Source organism: Equus asinus, chromosome 15 (genome assembly GCF_041296235.1).
Source record: "Equus asinus isolate D_3611 breed Donkey chromosome 15, EquAss-T2T_v2, whole genome shotgun sequence".
In the NCBI taxonomy this organism is placed as follows: domain Eukaryota; kingdom Metazoa; phylum Chordata; class Mammalia; order Perissodactyla; family Equidae; genus Equus; species Equus asinus.
The window spans coordinates 771,923-786,794 of NC_091804.1; the positions used below are offsets into that span (position 1 = coordinate 771,923).

At 49.4% G+C, this 14,872-nt stretch overlaps 1 protein-coding gene and 1 long non-coding RNA gene across 21 annotated transcripts in view; one reads left to right on the top strand and one right to left on the bottom strand.

Moving 5' to 3' along the window:
• The window catches only part of NINL (ninein like), a 137,110-nt gene extending 128,906 nt beyond the window's left edge, over window positions 1-8,204 (bottom strand). For 3 of the 14 annotated variants that reach the window (XM_070485455.1, XM_044748235.2, XM_044748236.2), the window contains exon 1: window positions 8,047-8,204. Coding sequence is in view for 6 of the 14 variants with exons in the window: in XM_070485456.1 (XP_070341557.1) it covers window positions 7,392-7,464 (73 nt within the window). In the remaining 8 variants the exon portion in view is untranslated. Of the gene's footprint in view, window positions 1-5,542; window positions 5,684-7,391; window positions 7,932-8,046 lie in introns of those variants that run through there. The other 11 variants (XM_070485454.1, XM_044748238.2, XR_011494474.1 and 8 more) reach the window with 10 other exon arrangements.
• Window positions 8,205-8,610: 406 nt separating this feature from the next.
• The window catches only part of LOC106826695 (uncharacterized), a 60,807-nt gene continuing 54,545 nt past the window's right edge, over window positions 8,611-14,872 (top strand). For 2 of the 7 annotated variants that reach the window (XR_011494482.1, XR_011494483.1), the window contains exons 1-3: window positions 8,611-8,877; window positions 13,489-13,555; window positions 14,063-14,234. This is a non-coding gene — a long non-coding RNA (uncharacterized lncRNA). Of the gene's footprint in view, window positions 8,878-11,633; window positions 11,683-13,488; window positions 13,556-14,062; window positions 14,235-14,872 lie in introns of all 7 variants that reach the window. The other 5 variants (XR_011494480.1, XR_011494481.1, XR_006513918.2 and 2 more) reach the window with 3 other exon arrangements.

The following is a 14,872-nucleotide window of genomic DNA, read 5'->3' on the forward strand; positions in this document are numbered from 1 at the left end:
TTGAGGAAGATTAGCCCTGAGCTAACATCTGCTGCCAATCCTCCTCTTTTTGCTGAGGAAGGCTGGCCCTGAGCTAAGATCTGTGCCCATCCTCCTCTACTTTATATGTGGGACGCCTAACACAGCATGGCTTGCCAGGCAGTGCCATGTCCGCACCTGGAATCCGAACCAGCGAACCCCAGGCCACCAAAGCAGAACGTGCAAACTTAACTGCTGCCCCACTGGGCCAGCCCCTTTCTTTGTGCTTCTTGACCTTGAAATGTGTGAAGAGTATGGAGGCCAGTTATTTTGTAGAATGTTGCACAAATGGAATTTGCCTGCTGTCTTCACATACTGAGATCCAGATTATGAAGGGACACCCGGGTGCAGTGGTGTCCTTCTCTGTACCTCTTATCAGGAGGCACGTGATATCTCCTGTTAACTTTGATCACTTAGTTAAGATGGCATCTACAGCACAGTAGTCACCTTTTATGAGAATCTGAATTACGATAATTTTAAGTAGTAAAAGCTATAAATACCAAACTCTTGTTTTATGCGTAAAATCCGAAATAATGAAAATTCAAAGAGATTTTAAAATGTATCAAGAATGGCTTAATTTTAATGCCATGCAGCAATGTGAACTACCAACTATTTTCCATTCTTTTGCCACAGAGCAGCGCCTGCCTAAGTTTGAATTATGCAGGGCCCCTACACACAGCCCTGTGAGGCAGTGTTCTGAGGAGAGCTACCAGCAGTGAGAACAGGCCACGGGCGCAGACTGTGGGATTCAGAAATTGGGCATCTATGTTTCTGGTCAAGAAGCGGGCAGGGGGACAAACTCGCCTGTCACTTCCCATCATTTGGGTCCCGGGAGAGCAGTGACCTCGAAGAAGCCCAACCACAGAAACAGTCCCCTGGACCCAGGGAGCTAACTGGCCAAGCTGCAGGGAGCCCTTAGAAAACAGCTCCCTGGGGCAGAAGGCTCCACCCTCCCTGCTGTCACCGGGACAATGAGCTCTCAGTTTCATTCTCTACTCACTGGGGTGCACGCATCGCCCGAGGTGCGGGGAGGAGTCTCATCTGTTGCAGTTCCTGCTGTCTCCCAAGCCGGGGCAGTGGGGATGCTGCCCACTTTGGCCGGGTTTTGTCCACCTCCACAAACACGCCCAGAGGCCAGGTGGACGGGCAGTCCCAGCGCTTCCCTCCTCAGGCCCCCTGAGGACAGGGCAAGTATCTGAATACAATGAGCTCTCCCTGGGGGGTGTGACAACCTGCCTCCTGCCAAAACTAAGCAGACTGCCTTGGTGATTTTTAAATAATTTATAACTATTTACAAAATTCCTGTGCCCTTGAAACTAAGCTCCAAATCAGTGATTATTTCATTCTGTTACTTGATGCCATTCTTCTATTTATGGTTTGTTGCCATTTGTGACCCTGAGGGAGACCCCACAGGCTCCCGGGGTGAATGGCACTCCTAGGAGATCCAGTCCACCATCCCTCCACACAGGAACTGGTGGGGATTAGGGTTTGTTACAGACCCAATCCCAGCATCAGACTCGTCTTTTAAAACTGTTATTTCCACAGGCAGACGCAAGCACAAAGCCCACAGAAGGCAAAGGGTGACTCAGGAAGCCACTGAGACTCTTGCTTACAAATGGAATTTGGGTTGACAATTCTCCAGTCACCCCTCACCTCACATGTCTAGGAAGATCATGTAAGTCACAGCTTCTTAGCAGCCCTGAAAACTCATTTTTCTTTTTAAGATACAGAAATAATGTGGTTGATGAGGCACTGGGAACCCCATGTGCCGGGAGGCCCGGAATCTGCAGAGCCTGTCCAGACTCCAGCGCACGCCTCAGTGCCACATCCGTGACCCTGAGCACAGCCAGTCTCAGCACCAGTTTGCGGGATGGGGATAACGGCATGCCCCAGCTCAGCCGACTGCTGTTAGCGCTAAAGGGCCAGCCCAGTGGCATAGTGGTTAAGTTCGCACACTCCACTTCAGAGGCCTGGGGTTCACGGGTTCAGATCCCAGGCATGGAGGTATACACCACTCATCAAGCCGTGCTGCAGCGGCGTCCCACACACAAAATAGAGGAAGATGGGCACGGATGCTACCTCAGCAACAACCTTCCTCAAGCAAAAAGAGGAGGATTGGCAAGAGATGTTAGCCCAGTGCCAATCTTCCTCACCAAAAATAATAGTAATAATAATAATTAATAAATAAATAATTAAAAAATAAAAAAGAATTCATGGAAAGTGATGAGGATTTTAGGCTGGTTAATTTTAAAACTTCAGATGAGAAGCAGGCTCCGAGGAGCGGAATTTGCTTGCCCTTTGATGAGAGACAGTTGCATTCGTGAAGGAAATCTCCATGCCTCCCTCTCTGAGCCAAGAGAATGGGGCGATGGCCTTATCTCTGGAAACTCTTAATGGGGAAGGCAAGGACTTAAGTTGTTTACTGTCTAGCAAGCTCATGTAACTGACTCCCCCACCAATCCTCTTTTGCCTTTAGCTGAGGATAATATTTAAGCGGTGACTTCTGCCATCTACTCAATCTGGTTTGATTTTTATCTAAAAGTTGTAGGACCGCCCAATGGCTGGGCCCTACTGGCACTGGTACCATTTTAACTTTTTTTTTTGTCTTGTAAAGAGAACTCACATACCTATGCCTTAAATTTAGCCTTACTCTCCACACAGGTTGGCAGCAGAAACGGCAGCAGCAACATGCCAGCAGCAGCTCTGCCTGCCCATGGGTTCTGTCCCCATGCCAGCGGCGGCAGCAGCGGCTCCTCCTGCCCGTGGGCCCCTGTCCCCACGCAGCAGCAGAAGCTTTGACTGCCCATGGGTCCTGTCCCCATGCTATTCTATACTATTCTCTAAATAAAAGAGCACTACTGCCAGATCTTAAGAGTCTAAGAAATCTTCCTTTCGACTCCTCGGCTCACTGACCCCGCATAAGAAAGCACTGAGAAGAGAGGCTGGCATGCAGTGAGTGCTCAATCAAAACTTTAAAATGGGCAGGCCCCAAGGCCAACTGGTTAAATTTGCGTGCTCCGCTTCGGTGGCCCAGGGTTCGGATCCTGGGCGCAGACGCAGCACTGCTCATCATGCCATGCTGAGGCAGCAACCCACATAGCACAACTAGAAGGACCTACAACTAAAATATGCAACTATGTACTGGGGGTCTTGGGGAGAAAAACGCATAAAAAAAAAAGATCAGCAACCGTTGTTAGCTGAGGTGCCAATCTTTAAAAAAAAAAACACAACTTTAAAACAAACACCAAGAGACTGGGGTTCCATTTCTGACAGTACCACAGCTGGTCCATGAGCCACGTATGGGGCCCAGGTACAGGGGACACATTACCTGTGAGGCGACCCACTGAAGCCCACCAGTGACCAGGCACCCAAAACCTCTCCTGGCCCCCACAAACCTGCCTCCGCGTGATGTGGATTAAGGCTGCCCCAGCTAGAGAAGCCCAAGGTGACCTGGCCTACATGCCAAACTATATGACCCAGTGGATTTTTTTATGGTATGAATTAGGGCTGCCCCAGGGAGAGAAGCCCAGGGCATCTTCACCCACATGCCGATCTATATGGCCAGATTCGTATCTAAAGTTATATGACCATACAATAACCAGATCCCATCTGCACTGAAATCATTTAATGACTTTTTACATCATCTTTTCTTTTTCCAGTAAAAATAAGTCACATACCCATGCCTTATAAATTTACCCCTAACCCTCAACTCGGGGCAGCAGCAGGAGCTCTGACTGCCCATGGGTCCTGTCCCCATGCAGCAGCAGCAGGAGCTCTGCCTGCCCATGGGTCCTGTCCCCATGCTATTCCACACTATTCTCTAAATAAAATGAGCACTACTGCCAGATCTTGAGAGTCCAAGAAATCTTTCTTTTGACTCCTCAGCTCACCAACCCCGCATCACGCGGAGCAGCAGGGAAATGTGGGGCTTGTGGCAGATCTGGGGGAGCCTTCTCCCAGCCAGTGGGTGACTGGTTCAAATAGCCTGGAGGCCACCAGGGCGTTACTTCTCATTCTCAAAGAGAGCCAGAGAAGCCAAGCTCCCTCTCCCTGCAGATGTGAGCGACACAGCCACCACCATGACACTATGCAGAAGAGGAGCAGCCAGGGCCCTCAAGGCTGGCTCAGCCGCTGGAACGACATCCCGAAGCCTTACACTTTCCTTCTGAGACCTCCCTATTTGTTTAAGCCAAGGCTGAGCTGGGATTTCCATCACTGGCAGCTGAACGTTCTAACTGATGCATGTCTACAGATGTAAAATTCTCCACTGGAAACTTAAAAACCTGGAGATGGTGAAGAATGATTTCCCTTCAGGTCTTTAACAATGAATAACAATGTCTCACTTTGAGAAACTCCAACACACCAAAATCTTAACTCACTTAAGCAAAGCAGAGCCTAAAATAAAGAAACTGGGTTTTAAGAGCACACGTCACACCACAAAAGGATTTGCCAGTGTCCTCTCATGAAATACAAAACAGCAGTCAACACAATGCTGGTATATACCAGCACTTCTCAGACTTGAATGCAGCACAATGACCTGCAGGGCCTTGGTTTACTTGACAAACAAATGATTTCAACTAAAGGGAGACTACGCAACAATCTCTGAGAAACAAGAAGCCATTACCCCTTGAAGTCTAAGGAAGGACAATCCAGGATTGAGAGACGGAAAAGTGTAGCAAGGCAGCACCAGACACACTCTCCAACTTTCATCAAAAGAGGTTAAAAATACAGAACATGCTCCTGCGTCCCATGGTTCATAGACAATGACAGTCTGAATCTTTTGGTGGACTGTCACCAGGAAGCTCCAGGTTACCCGAAGGATGGGGGAGGCAAAGCGGCCTGCTACCTTCCGAATAGCTCCAGGTAGAGTCCAACCCAAAGCTTTGGCCTCCTGCTTGTGATTAACCAAATCTCTGGCCTTGAGCCTGAATTCCTAATTCGCACTTGAAGCCAGGGACTAAGCTAAACCCCAATCTGAAGTCCAGTGACAGCCACTGCCGCTCCACCTGGTACTACAGAACTGCGGAATCAGAGAGCAAAGGGCCGGAGCACTGGCAGCGCCCTCCCAGGCCGGAGGGCGCTTTCCCTCTTGTCAGGAGCCACACCACCACTGACCCCACCTCCGAAACTTCCAGCACGAGGCATGAGGTCGAGACACTGCTTTTCCCTCTTCCCACTAGACCTCTCTTGAGCCAGGGAAGGAGAGAGCAAGCTAGCAGTCACCTGCTCGTGGCAAGATCCAAGGGGGTGTCCAAGGTAGCAAGACCGTGATCAGAGGGATCTCTCACACGCCCCGAGTCTCAAACGCCAGCCAAAAAAAGAGGACCATCCGCCGACCAGCATCTAAAGCCGCCCATCGGAAACTGGCAGAATCTCAACACTTTGAGTACTCAGGGTTAGAACTTTGCAACTCTTGTATTACTCCATTGTCCACCACCAAGTGTTCTTAGACACAGAACAAAGGACACACTAACACTACGGGATTTACAACATGCTATCAGCAGATGACTATCAGTTCACTCACCTCCCAGCAGCCCTGCAAACCACCATGGATGGCATAAACATAAGTTAGAGAAAAACAGTTTTCCATCAAAGTTTATATAAACTCCTCAACTTAAAAAATGTTAAAATCCTAATTTTTCCTCTATAAAGTGTTCTCTTCCTATTGTGATGGTGTTAATGATGCGGGGTCAGTGAGCCGAGGAGTCAAAAAAAGATTTCTTGGACTCTCAAGGTCTGGCAGTAGTGCTCTTCTATTTAGAGAACAGTCTCGAATAGCATGGGGACAGGACCCACGGGCAGTCAGAGCTGCTGCTGGTGCTTCTGCTGCAAACATGGGCGGAGAATAAGGCTAAATTTAAGGCATAGGTATGTGAGTTATCTCTTTACAAGACAAAGGAAAGAATATGTAAAAAAAGTTAAAATGGTATCAGCGCCAGCAGGGTCCAGCCATTGGGCAGTCCCACAACTTTTAGATAAGAATCAAACCAGATTGAGTAAATGGCAGAAGTCACCGCTTAAATATTATCTTCAGCTAAAGACAAAGGAGGATGTTGGAGGGGGGTCAGTTACATGAGGTTGCCAGACAGTAAACAACTTAAGTTCTTGCCTTCCCCATTAAGCTTTTCCAGAGATAAGGCCATCCCCCCTTCCTCCTGGCTCAGAGAGGGAGGCATGGAGATTTCCTTCACAAATGCAACTGTCTCTCATCAAAGGGCAAGCAAATTCCACTCCTCAGAGCCTGCTTCTCATCTGAAGTTTTAAAATTAACCAGCCTAAAATCCTCATCATTAAATGTTATCTGAAGTTCAGGTTCTTTGGAGAAGGCTTATTTTCTCATTCTGCAAAAACCACTATCCTCTATTTGTTATTGAATCTGAACTCTATACAAACACATACATCCCACTTTATTAGTCAATATAGACCAGTTAAATATATATATACATATATATATATATACATATTTTTTAGAAAGCTCAGCCCTGAGCTAACTGCTGCCAATCCTCCTCTTTTTGCTGAGGAAGGCTGGCCCTGAGCTAACATTCGTGCCCATCTTCCTCCACTTTATATGTGGGACGCCTACCACAGCATATCTTGCCAAGCAGTACCATGTCTATACCAGGGATCCGAACCGGTGAACCCCAGCCCGCCAAAGCAGAACGTGCAAACTTAACGGCTGCACCGCGGGGCCGGCCCCACAGACCAGTTAAATTTTAATAGTTTAAACCACCTAAGAGATGATGTGAAAATCAAACAGAAAACGGACAGCACGGTGGCAGACTGCTTCGCCAACCATCCTCACATTTTCCTTTTAATATACACTCACTCTGGCGCGCAGTCCATTAAACTGTAAGGCTGTGTTCTGCTTAACGCACCAGTTCTAAGTATCTTCAATTTTTTTTAATAGTCTGCTTCTAAAAGTATTCTAACTCCAAAGTGAAAAAACTGGAAATTACAGCAAAGGCCACTCAAAAGAAACTCGCCATCACTCACAACCCCTCCCTCCTAGTGAGTGTTGGTGGTGGGACCCTGAGCATCACTTGACCTTCTCCAAGCCCTGCAGAGTCACAGGTGTTTCTCCGAACCTCCTCCCTGCCGCACAGCTTGGCCTAAGTCTCCCACAGCACAAAGAAAGAAGCCACGCTTCTTCACTTCCACCCTGTGCAAACACGCAGCCTCCACAGCGCTCCTAACAAGGCAGCGTTAACAACCAGGGCACGATTCTTGAGCGTGAGACACCCACGAGACTGGACAGACGCCTACATGGGCTTTGTGACCCAGCACGCCGCCTGGAAGAGGCGGTTCTGCCAAACAACCAGTACAGGAGATAAAACTCGTAACAAACTTTTCTGCCCCAGAGAGGGGCGTCTTACCTGAAACAACGTTTCCCAGTGCAAACTCGTAATGCAACAAAAACAGCAGGCACGACCTAAACAGTTTCTGCATAGTGGGATCAATCTGCGAAATAACTCCACTACTCAGAGACCTGGGCCTCGCATTTTGCAGGTGACAAGGGAAGCGTGAGGGGACCTGGCGGCGCCTGGGGGACAGTCCGCCCTGCGGTACCCACGACCGCCGCGCTCCCGGCCCACTGCCCGGCCTCCACGTTATCCACGAAAAGCACCCCTCGGACCCCGGGTCGCACGCCAGGAGCTTAACGCCCACGTTAGCCCAGGGACGAAAAGTGCCCACTCCGTTCCAGTGCACCGAGCCCTCGGAAGCGGCCGCTGTCGTTGGACCGGTTTTAAACGCGCAGTCAAGCAGCCGGAGCCCCGCGGGCACGTGGTTTTAAAGGGCACCAGCCCTCCAGGGAGACTGACGAGGAGGGAGACAATCGGACAGCGGACCTGTGCGGGCGGAGGGAGCACGCGCACGGCGCAGGGGACTAGCGCCCGACGCTCGCGGACACGCCCGCCCACCTGCCCAGCCTGGGGCGCGGCCGGTCCCGCCCGCACGTGCGGCGGAGAGAGCGAGGGAAGGGGGTAGGGAGGGAGGGGGAAGGGGAGGACCGACCCCGGCCCCGCTCACCTGGGCGGCGGGCGTCTGCGGTGTCAGCCCGCGCGCCTGGCACAGGAACGCAGACCAAGGACGCTGGGTGTGCGCGCGGCTCCCAACCCGCGTCCCGCCGGCCGCTCTTTGTGTCTGGAAGCGAACGCCGCGCTCCTCCCGGCGCCGCCCCACCAACGCCCTCCCCCTCTCGGCACCGCCCCCCCAACGCCCTCCCCCTCCTGGCACCGCCCCCCCTCGCGCCCTCCCGGTCCCGGCACCGCCCCCCCCCCCCCCCCCACCGCGCCCTCCCCATCCGGGCACCGCCGCCCCCGCGCCCTCCCCGTCCCGGCACGGCCCCCCACAGCGCCCTCCCACTCCCGGCACCGCCCTCCCCGACCCTCCCCGCGCCCTTGCCCCCGCCCCTCCCGGCGCCGCGCCCCCAACACCCTCCCCCTGCCGGCACCGCCCCCCCCAGCGCCCTCCCACTCCCGGCACCGCACCCCCGCCCGCCGGCACCGCCCCCCTGCCCCCTCCCCCTCCCGGCACCGCCCACCCGCGCCCTCGCCCCTCCCGGTGCCGCCCCCGCTCCTCTCGGCTCCCTACCCGTCTCCCTCTGCGCCGGGCACGGCGGGCCCTACCCCATGGGCGAGGTGGCGAGGGCAGAAAATCCTTGGGGCGGCGGCGAGCGGGGGCGAGGACCCAGCTGCAGCCTCTGGGGCGTCTCCGGAAAGTTTAGCGCCTGAGGGAGTGAACTCTGGAGCTGACCTTCCTGGTCTCTAAGCCATGTGTCCCCGGTGGGATTTGGCTGTTCACAGTTCTTGGTTTAGCATCTTCTTCTGGAAACAACCAAGGGAGGCAGGCCAGACAAAGGTAACGTCCCAAATTCGCAGTTGCAGAAACCGGGAGACGTAAAACTTACGGTTGCTTTCTATCATATGTTCAATCAGTAAATATTTACTGAGCACCTACTAGTGCCAGGCATTGTCCTAGGGGCTGAGAATAGAGCAGTGACGGGGGCGGGCAAAAAAAATGAAGCTTAGGAGGTTAAATAACTTGCCGGGATTCATACAGTTCCAGGTGCCGAGATCTGATCCCGGAACCTGCATGCGCTTTGGCTGATCAGTCAGCTGCTGAGCCAAGACCTGGGGCTGCTTCCTCCCACCTGCTCTCCACACCTGGTGCCGCTGACTTCCTCCTCCTCCTCCTCCTCCTCCCACTGCAGTGGGACTGCTCTCGGTGTCCCCACTGACCTCCCAGTTATCCATGCCTGAGGCTTGTCTTCATTCCTTATCTTCGTGGCTCCGAGGCGTGAGCAGATCCGCCCTGGCTCCCTGACACAGCCCTCCTGGCTGGCCTGTGGCTTCTCTGACTGTCCCTTCTCAATGCTTCCTTGTGGTCCTCCTTCTCCCTTCCCTAAGTATTTTCATTCACAAGGGTCCTAGACTTGGCTCTCCACTCTCTTTGCCTAGTCTTTGGGTGATTCCATCCTGTCGCCTTTCTTACTCACCAACCTCCTGCTCTCTGTGCCTTCCTCAGTATTCCTAGTCCTGCTCTTACTCTGGTTCTCACGCTTTCTCTCTTGAAGCCCCAAAGATTCAGCTGGCAACTGTATATTCCACTTCCATGTCCACAAACAGTTTAAACTCAATTAATCAACAAGTCTCAAACTGAAATATTTCTTTCCCCTAAAACGTGCTGTTTCTTTTTGTAAATCCCCATCTTGTTGACGGTCACTATCCTTGCATCTCCTCCTCATGCTCGCTTAGTTGCCAAGCCCTGTAGATTTCTGTGTCCTCTTCTCTCAAATCCCAGCCACACCGTGCCGCTGTGTCAGGCCCTCCGGATCCCTCCCGAGGCTTACTAAAGGACTGCGCTGCTTTGTGCTTGCCGCCTGCGGCAGTGGCAGGTGTATTTTCTAAAACATACACCTGTGTTGTCTCTTTTCTGCCTAAAGCCTTTCAAGGGCTCTTGCTGAAATGGCTTAGCGGGTCCTTCCTTCCAGACCTGGCCCTGCCAGTCGTCAAGCCTCACCTGCACCACCAGTCTGTTCTCATCCAGCCTTCAGGCCACTGGGGCCTCCCCGGAGTTTTCTGAAAGAGGGACAGATGGTGGGCTCTCTCTCCTCCAAAACTTTGCAAACCCCTTTACCTCTCAATCAGCTTTCAGGACTAAACACAGAAATTCCCCATCGTCTTTGCTTCCTTTCCTCTGTCCTTCCAGAACACCCATGTTCACTTCTATCCAGACTTGTATCACTCTTTACTTTGATAATCTGTTTACTAATTTGCTCTTCTACTAGGTTTTTGAGCTCCCTGTGGAGCTCTGTCCCCCTCCTTTTATTGTCTGTTATCTCTGCTCCTCCCCGCAGAATCCAGCAAGTGCTGTTTGTGTAGCATGGGCTGCTGATGTCCTCTCCCCCTTTGACCTCCCTTAGTGATTTTCCTTGTGCCTTTGCTCCTTCTTTTCACCCCTGATGTAGAAAGGGAAGTCTTACTAGCATAAGAATACATCAAAATGCTGAAATGAGCTGCAATGCGATCTGGCATGAGGAAGGTGGATATATTTTGTAGGGACTCCACTTTGAAGGATGTGAGGACCTGGGGCAAAATGACTGGTGCAGGGAGGAGCAGGGAGGCAGGATGAAAGCTCAGCTCGGGAGGCACATGGTAGGAAAAGGATCGGGGAACGGACCAAGGGAAGTGAAATTTCAAGTGCCTGCAAGTGGCAAACTCCACACAGAGTGAAAGGCAGCCAGAGAGGACTGGGGAAGAGGTGCTCACACCATACTCTGGGCTGTGAGTTTTCCTGACCTGCTTGCTCTGAGTGAGGCTGGAGCCCTTCTGCTGTGTTTGTGACCCTCCCAGCCAGTGAGGGACACAGTGGCAGGCTACAGCACGCAGAGGTGGTCTAGCTGTGGCTAGCAAAGCCAAGACCCTTATTGATTCCAGTTTATAATACTAAGTTCCCAGGGGTGCATGCTGCTAGAGTGAAGAATTTCTTTTCTCTAATGTTCCTTACTGTCTGCTTGGGTTTTCACTCATCAGTTGGAGAATGAATCTGGTATTAGAAGATGTGAATCATATAGTGTCATTTACTAGCTGTTTGACTATGGGCCACCCAGTCATTTAACCCCTGGGATCCTCAGTTTCCTCTTCTGAAAATGGAAACTCAAAAAATAACCACTGCACAAGAGTGTACCAAGTTTAAATGAGCTAATCAGTGGGTGCTATCTGAGGGGAGCACGGAGACCAGGAATTCTCCACCTTGGCTGTTTAAGAATCTGAATGCCAGTGCCTGGGTCCTACCCCCAGACAGTCGGATTCCATTTGCTCAGGAAAGAACCTCTGGGTTGATCTTGACTATCTCTCTTATACCCTCTACTCAGTCATCATCACATCCATGTGGCTCTCCTTTTTCAAAATTTTTTCTTTTGAATTAACATTATATTTATAGAAAATTTGCAAAAGTTGTATAGAGAGTTTCGATATACTTCTCAACCAGATTCCCCTAATATTAACATCTTACACAACCATGGAACCAGGAATTTAACATCAATACACTACTATTAACTAAAGACTTTATTCACATTTCACCAATTTTTCTAATGTCCTTTTTTTTGATTCCAGAATCCCACCATTACCATTTTAAACCAAGCTGCTATCATCTCCAGCCTGGGTAAAAGCCTCCTACCATTTTCTTTGCTTCTACTTTTGCCTTTCTCCATCCTGTTTTAGCTTTGTTGTTTCTTCATTATTGGTTAGTTTTGTAATGGTGTAGTGTTGGTCTTCAGTTTGTTTCTTAAGTCTGCAGTTTTCCTTTGATCTCATACTGCTGTTCTGTCCATTTGTGTTTGAGCTCTCGTTTACGAACTAGCATTCCATTCTTCTTAAGATGTAGGGTATGAAGCATGTGTGGGGAATTTCCTTTTTTTTCCTTGGGCTATACTTTCTTCTAGGTTTGGTTCATCGTGTTTTGTATTCTTGCTTCTCTTTTTCCTTTGGGGCAGAGGGGGAGACGAGCTGTAGCATGTTTGCCTGGGTTCCAATGTGTTCTTGCCCAAAGAGGCCCCTTCAAAACCTCTTTTTGCCCTGACATGGTGTAGATGACTTCTCCATCTCCTACCCACTGTATCTGACATCAGTTTGATTTCCCTGATGAGCTAGTTGTTTGAGGGCTGGGTATTTTGTGCTCTTTTGCTTTCTGTAGTCAGGTAGCCAGAGGGCATGGCTGGGACAGGGGTGGGGCAGGGTGAGAGGTCAGCTGAGGAGGATACAGTCTTGTTAGAATATCTGGGCTCGGTTTTCTCTTAGAAGGTTTGAGGGATATCCTGTATTATTTCTCTGTACTGTTTCCCTCGACCCAGAGAGGGTGATTCTGTCCTTTTAGAGGGTGTACTCAGGCTTCAGAGCTACCTGCCAATTCAGCTTTTTTTTTTTTTTTATTGAGGTATAATCGACATATAACATTATATTAGTTTGAGGTGTACAACATAATGATTCGATATTTGTATATATTGTAAAATGATCACCACATTAAATCTAGTTAACATCTGTCACCATACATAGTTACAAAATTTTTTTCTTGTAATGAGAACTTTTAACATTTACTCTCTTAGCAACTTTCAAATATGCAATACAGTATTGTTAACTATAGTCAGCATGCTCTACGTAGCATCTGCGTGACTGACTGACTTTACAACTGGTAGTTTGTACCTTTTGACCATCTTTGCCCATTTCACCAAACCCCAGCCTCCACCTCTGGCAACCATCAATCCATTCTCTGTATCTAAGAGCTCAGTTTTTTTTTTTTAAATTTCCTAAGCTATAGCCAATCAAATAGTTTTTAAATTTCTTTGCTTTGCTTCCACCTATTCCACCTAGTATTTCCCCTAGCTCCTGTCAGTGGAGTGCTCCTAACCACTTCCAATTTGGTGCTGCCCAATTTGAATCAATTTTTGCTCAAATAAACTCTTTAAGATTTTTAATATGCCTCAGTTTATCTTTTGACAACCGTAAGTCCAAGTATAGATTAATCTTATCATCTTGAATCAAAATGCTGTTGACAGAAGAAAATTCATTTTAGAAATTACTCCAATTTGAAGGTGTTCTGGTAACCAGATTAGGCCCGGATAGAGTTGCTCATGCTATGCCCATGTCAACGGGCCACAACTTAATTGAGTTTCTATGCTCAGCTCTCCCAGAAAAGGAAGGACCTGGTCAACCAGTCAGGGCTTGGCTGCTCAACACAAGTCACCTGGCCCAGCTCCAAGACTTCCCTTTGCTCCATAGAGGGAAAGTAACCCTACTTTAACCAATTGGCAAATGCCCAGTATAACTTCTTTGGTCTATAAAAATCTCTTGCCTTGGACAGCTTCTCAGAGCTCTTTCTATCTGCTAGATTGGATGCTGTCTGATTGATAAATCACTGAGCAAAGCCAATAAGATCTTTAAAATTTACTCAGTTGAAATTTTTTTTTAACAGTTTTGGTGATGAGGATGGGATCCAGAGGAGACTACTGATGGCTTTGGGGACAATGAGAAACACACAGGTATATGTGCCCACTGAACCCTTTGTGTTCCCTGTCTTTCTTGGTGTTTCCAAGGGCCATGGGTAAGTTCCTCTTGTATTTGAGCTCTGCAGTTTTTGTGTTTGAGCTCCTAATCTAATTGGCTTTTCCAGTCTAGGGTTTAGCAGGCCAGCTTGAGCTGACAGATGGTTCCACCTGGAGCCTGAAGTGCCTTGATTAGTCCACAGTCCCGATTTGTTGGCTTCTTCTGGCTGAGTCAGCAGTTCCACTTTGGAAACTGCTGGTTTTGTTGGTGCACACCTAAGATAAGAGTGACAAATTTGTCTAACAGAAACTATGGAGACATGGGATGCTCAAGTTCTAAAGAATGAAGCACTCCACCTTCTGGTACCCCAGTTCCTTATTGTTTAAAAATTATGGTTCTGGAATTTGCATATATTTGCATAAATGGCAAGATCTCACTAAGGGTAATTTTGAATTACAGTGGCCACAGTAGGAAATTTTAACCTAAACTTATCCATTTACAAGGTGCCATAGGGAAAAATGAGTCTCAGCCAAGAACCCACTGTAAAGTGTAGTGGGAAGGTCATTCTTCCTCCTCTACAGTTTCTGGCAACGCAGATGGATCCTGCTGGGACATCCTCCTTACTCTGGAGCCCACAGATGGGATCCTGGGAGAACGGGCAGAGGCTGGTGAAGGGTGAGAATTCTTACTAGAATCAGCTCTCTTAGATCTCTGTCTATAGTGCCTGGTCAAGAGAAGAATGTAAAATTTCACATTGTCCCTTCCTTTCCAAATTCAGACTCTTGTGAACTTGGTTTTGGGGTGCACATGGGTTATCAATCCTTTCTCTCCCAGGTACAGCTCTTGCTTTCTTTTAAAGATTTTCTTTTTTCTTTTTTTCTCCCCAAAGCCCCCTGGTACATAGTTGTATATTTTTAGTTGTGGTCCTTCTAGTTGTGGCATGTGGGATGCCACCTCAGCATGGCATGATGAGTGGTGCCATGTCCGCGCCCAGGATCTGAACTGGCGAAACCCTGGGCCACCAAAGCAAAGCACGTGAACTTAACCACACGGCCACAGGGCTGGCCCCCAGCTGTTGCTTTCTTGTTTGTCTCATTTTGTGTCCTGAGAACTTGACTTGGTTTTCTGCTTTCCTGGAGCATGCAGCGTGTTGGTTCTTGCACATGCAGGCAGCTCAACTGTCAGGATGGGGGCTCTGATAGTATGGCCAGACAGAAATGTAGGATGCACTCCATTTGCAGCTAGGGTCCAACCAACTCTTGCCAGCTCTCAGGGGAATTGTCTAAGTCTGTCTTTCTTTTGGCTATCTCTGG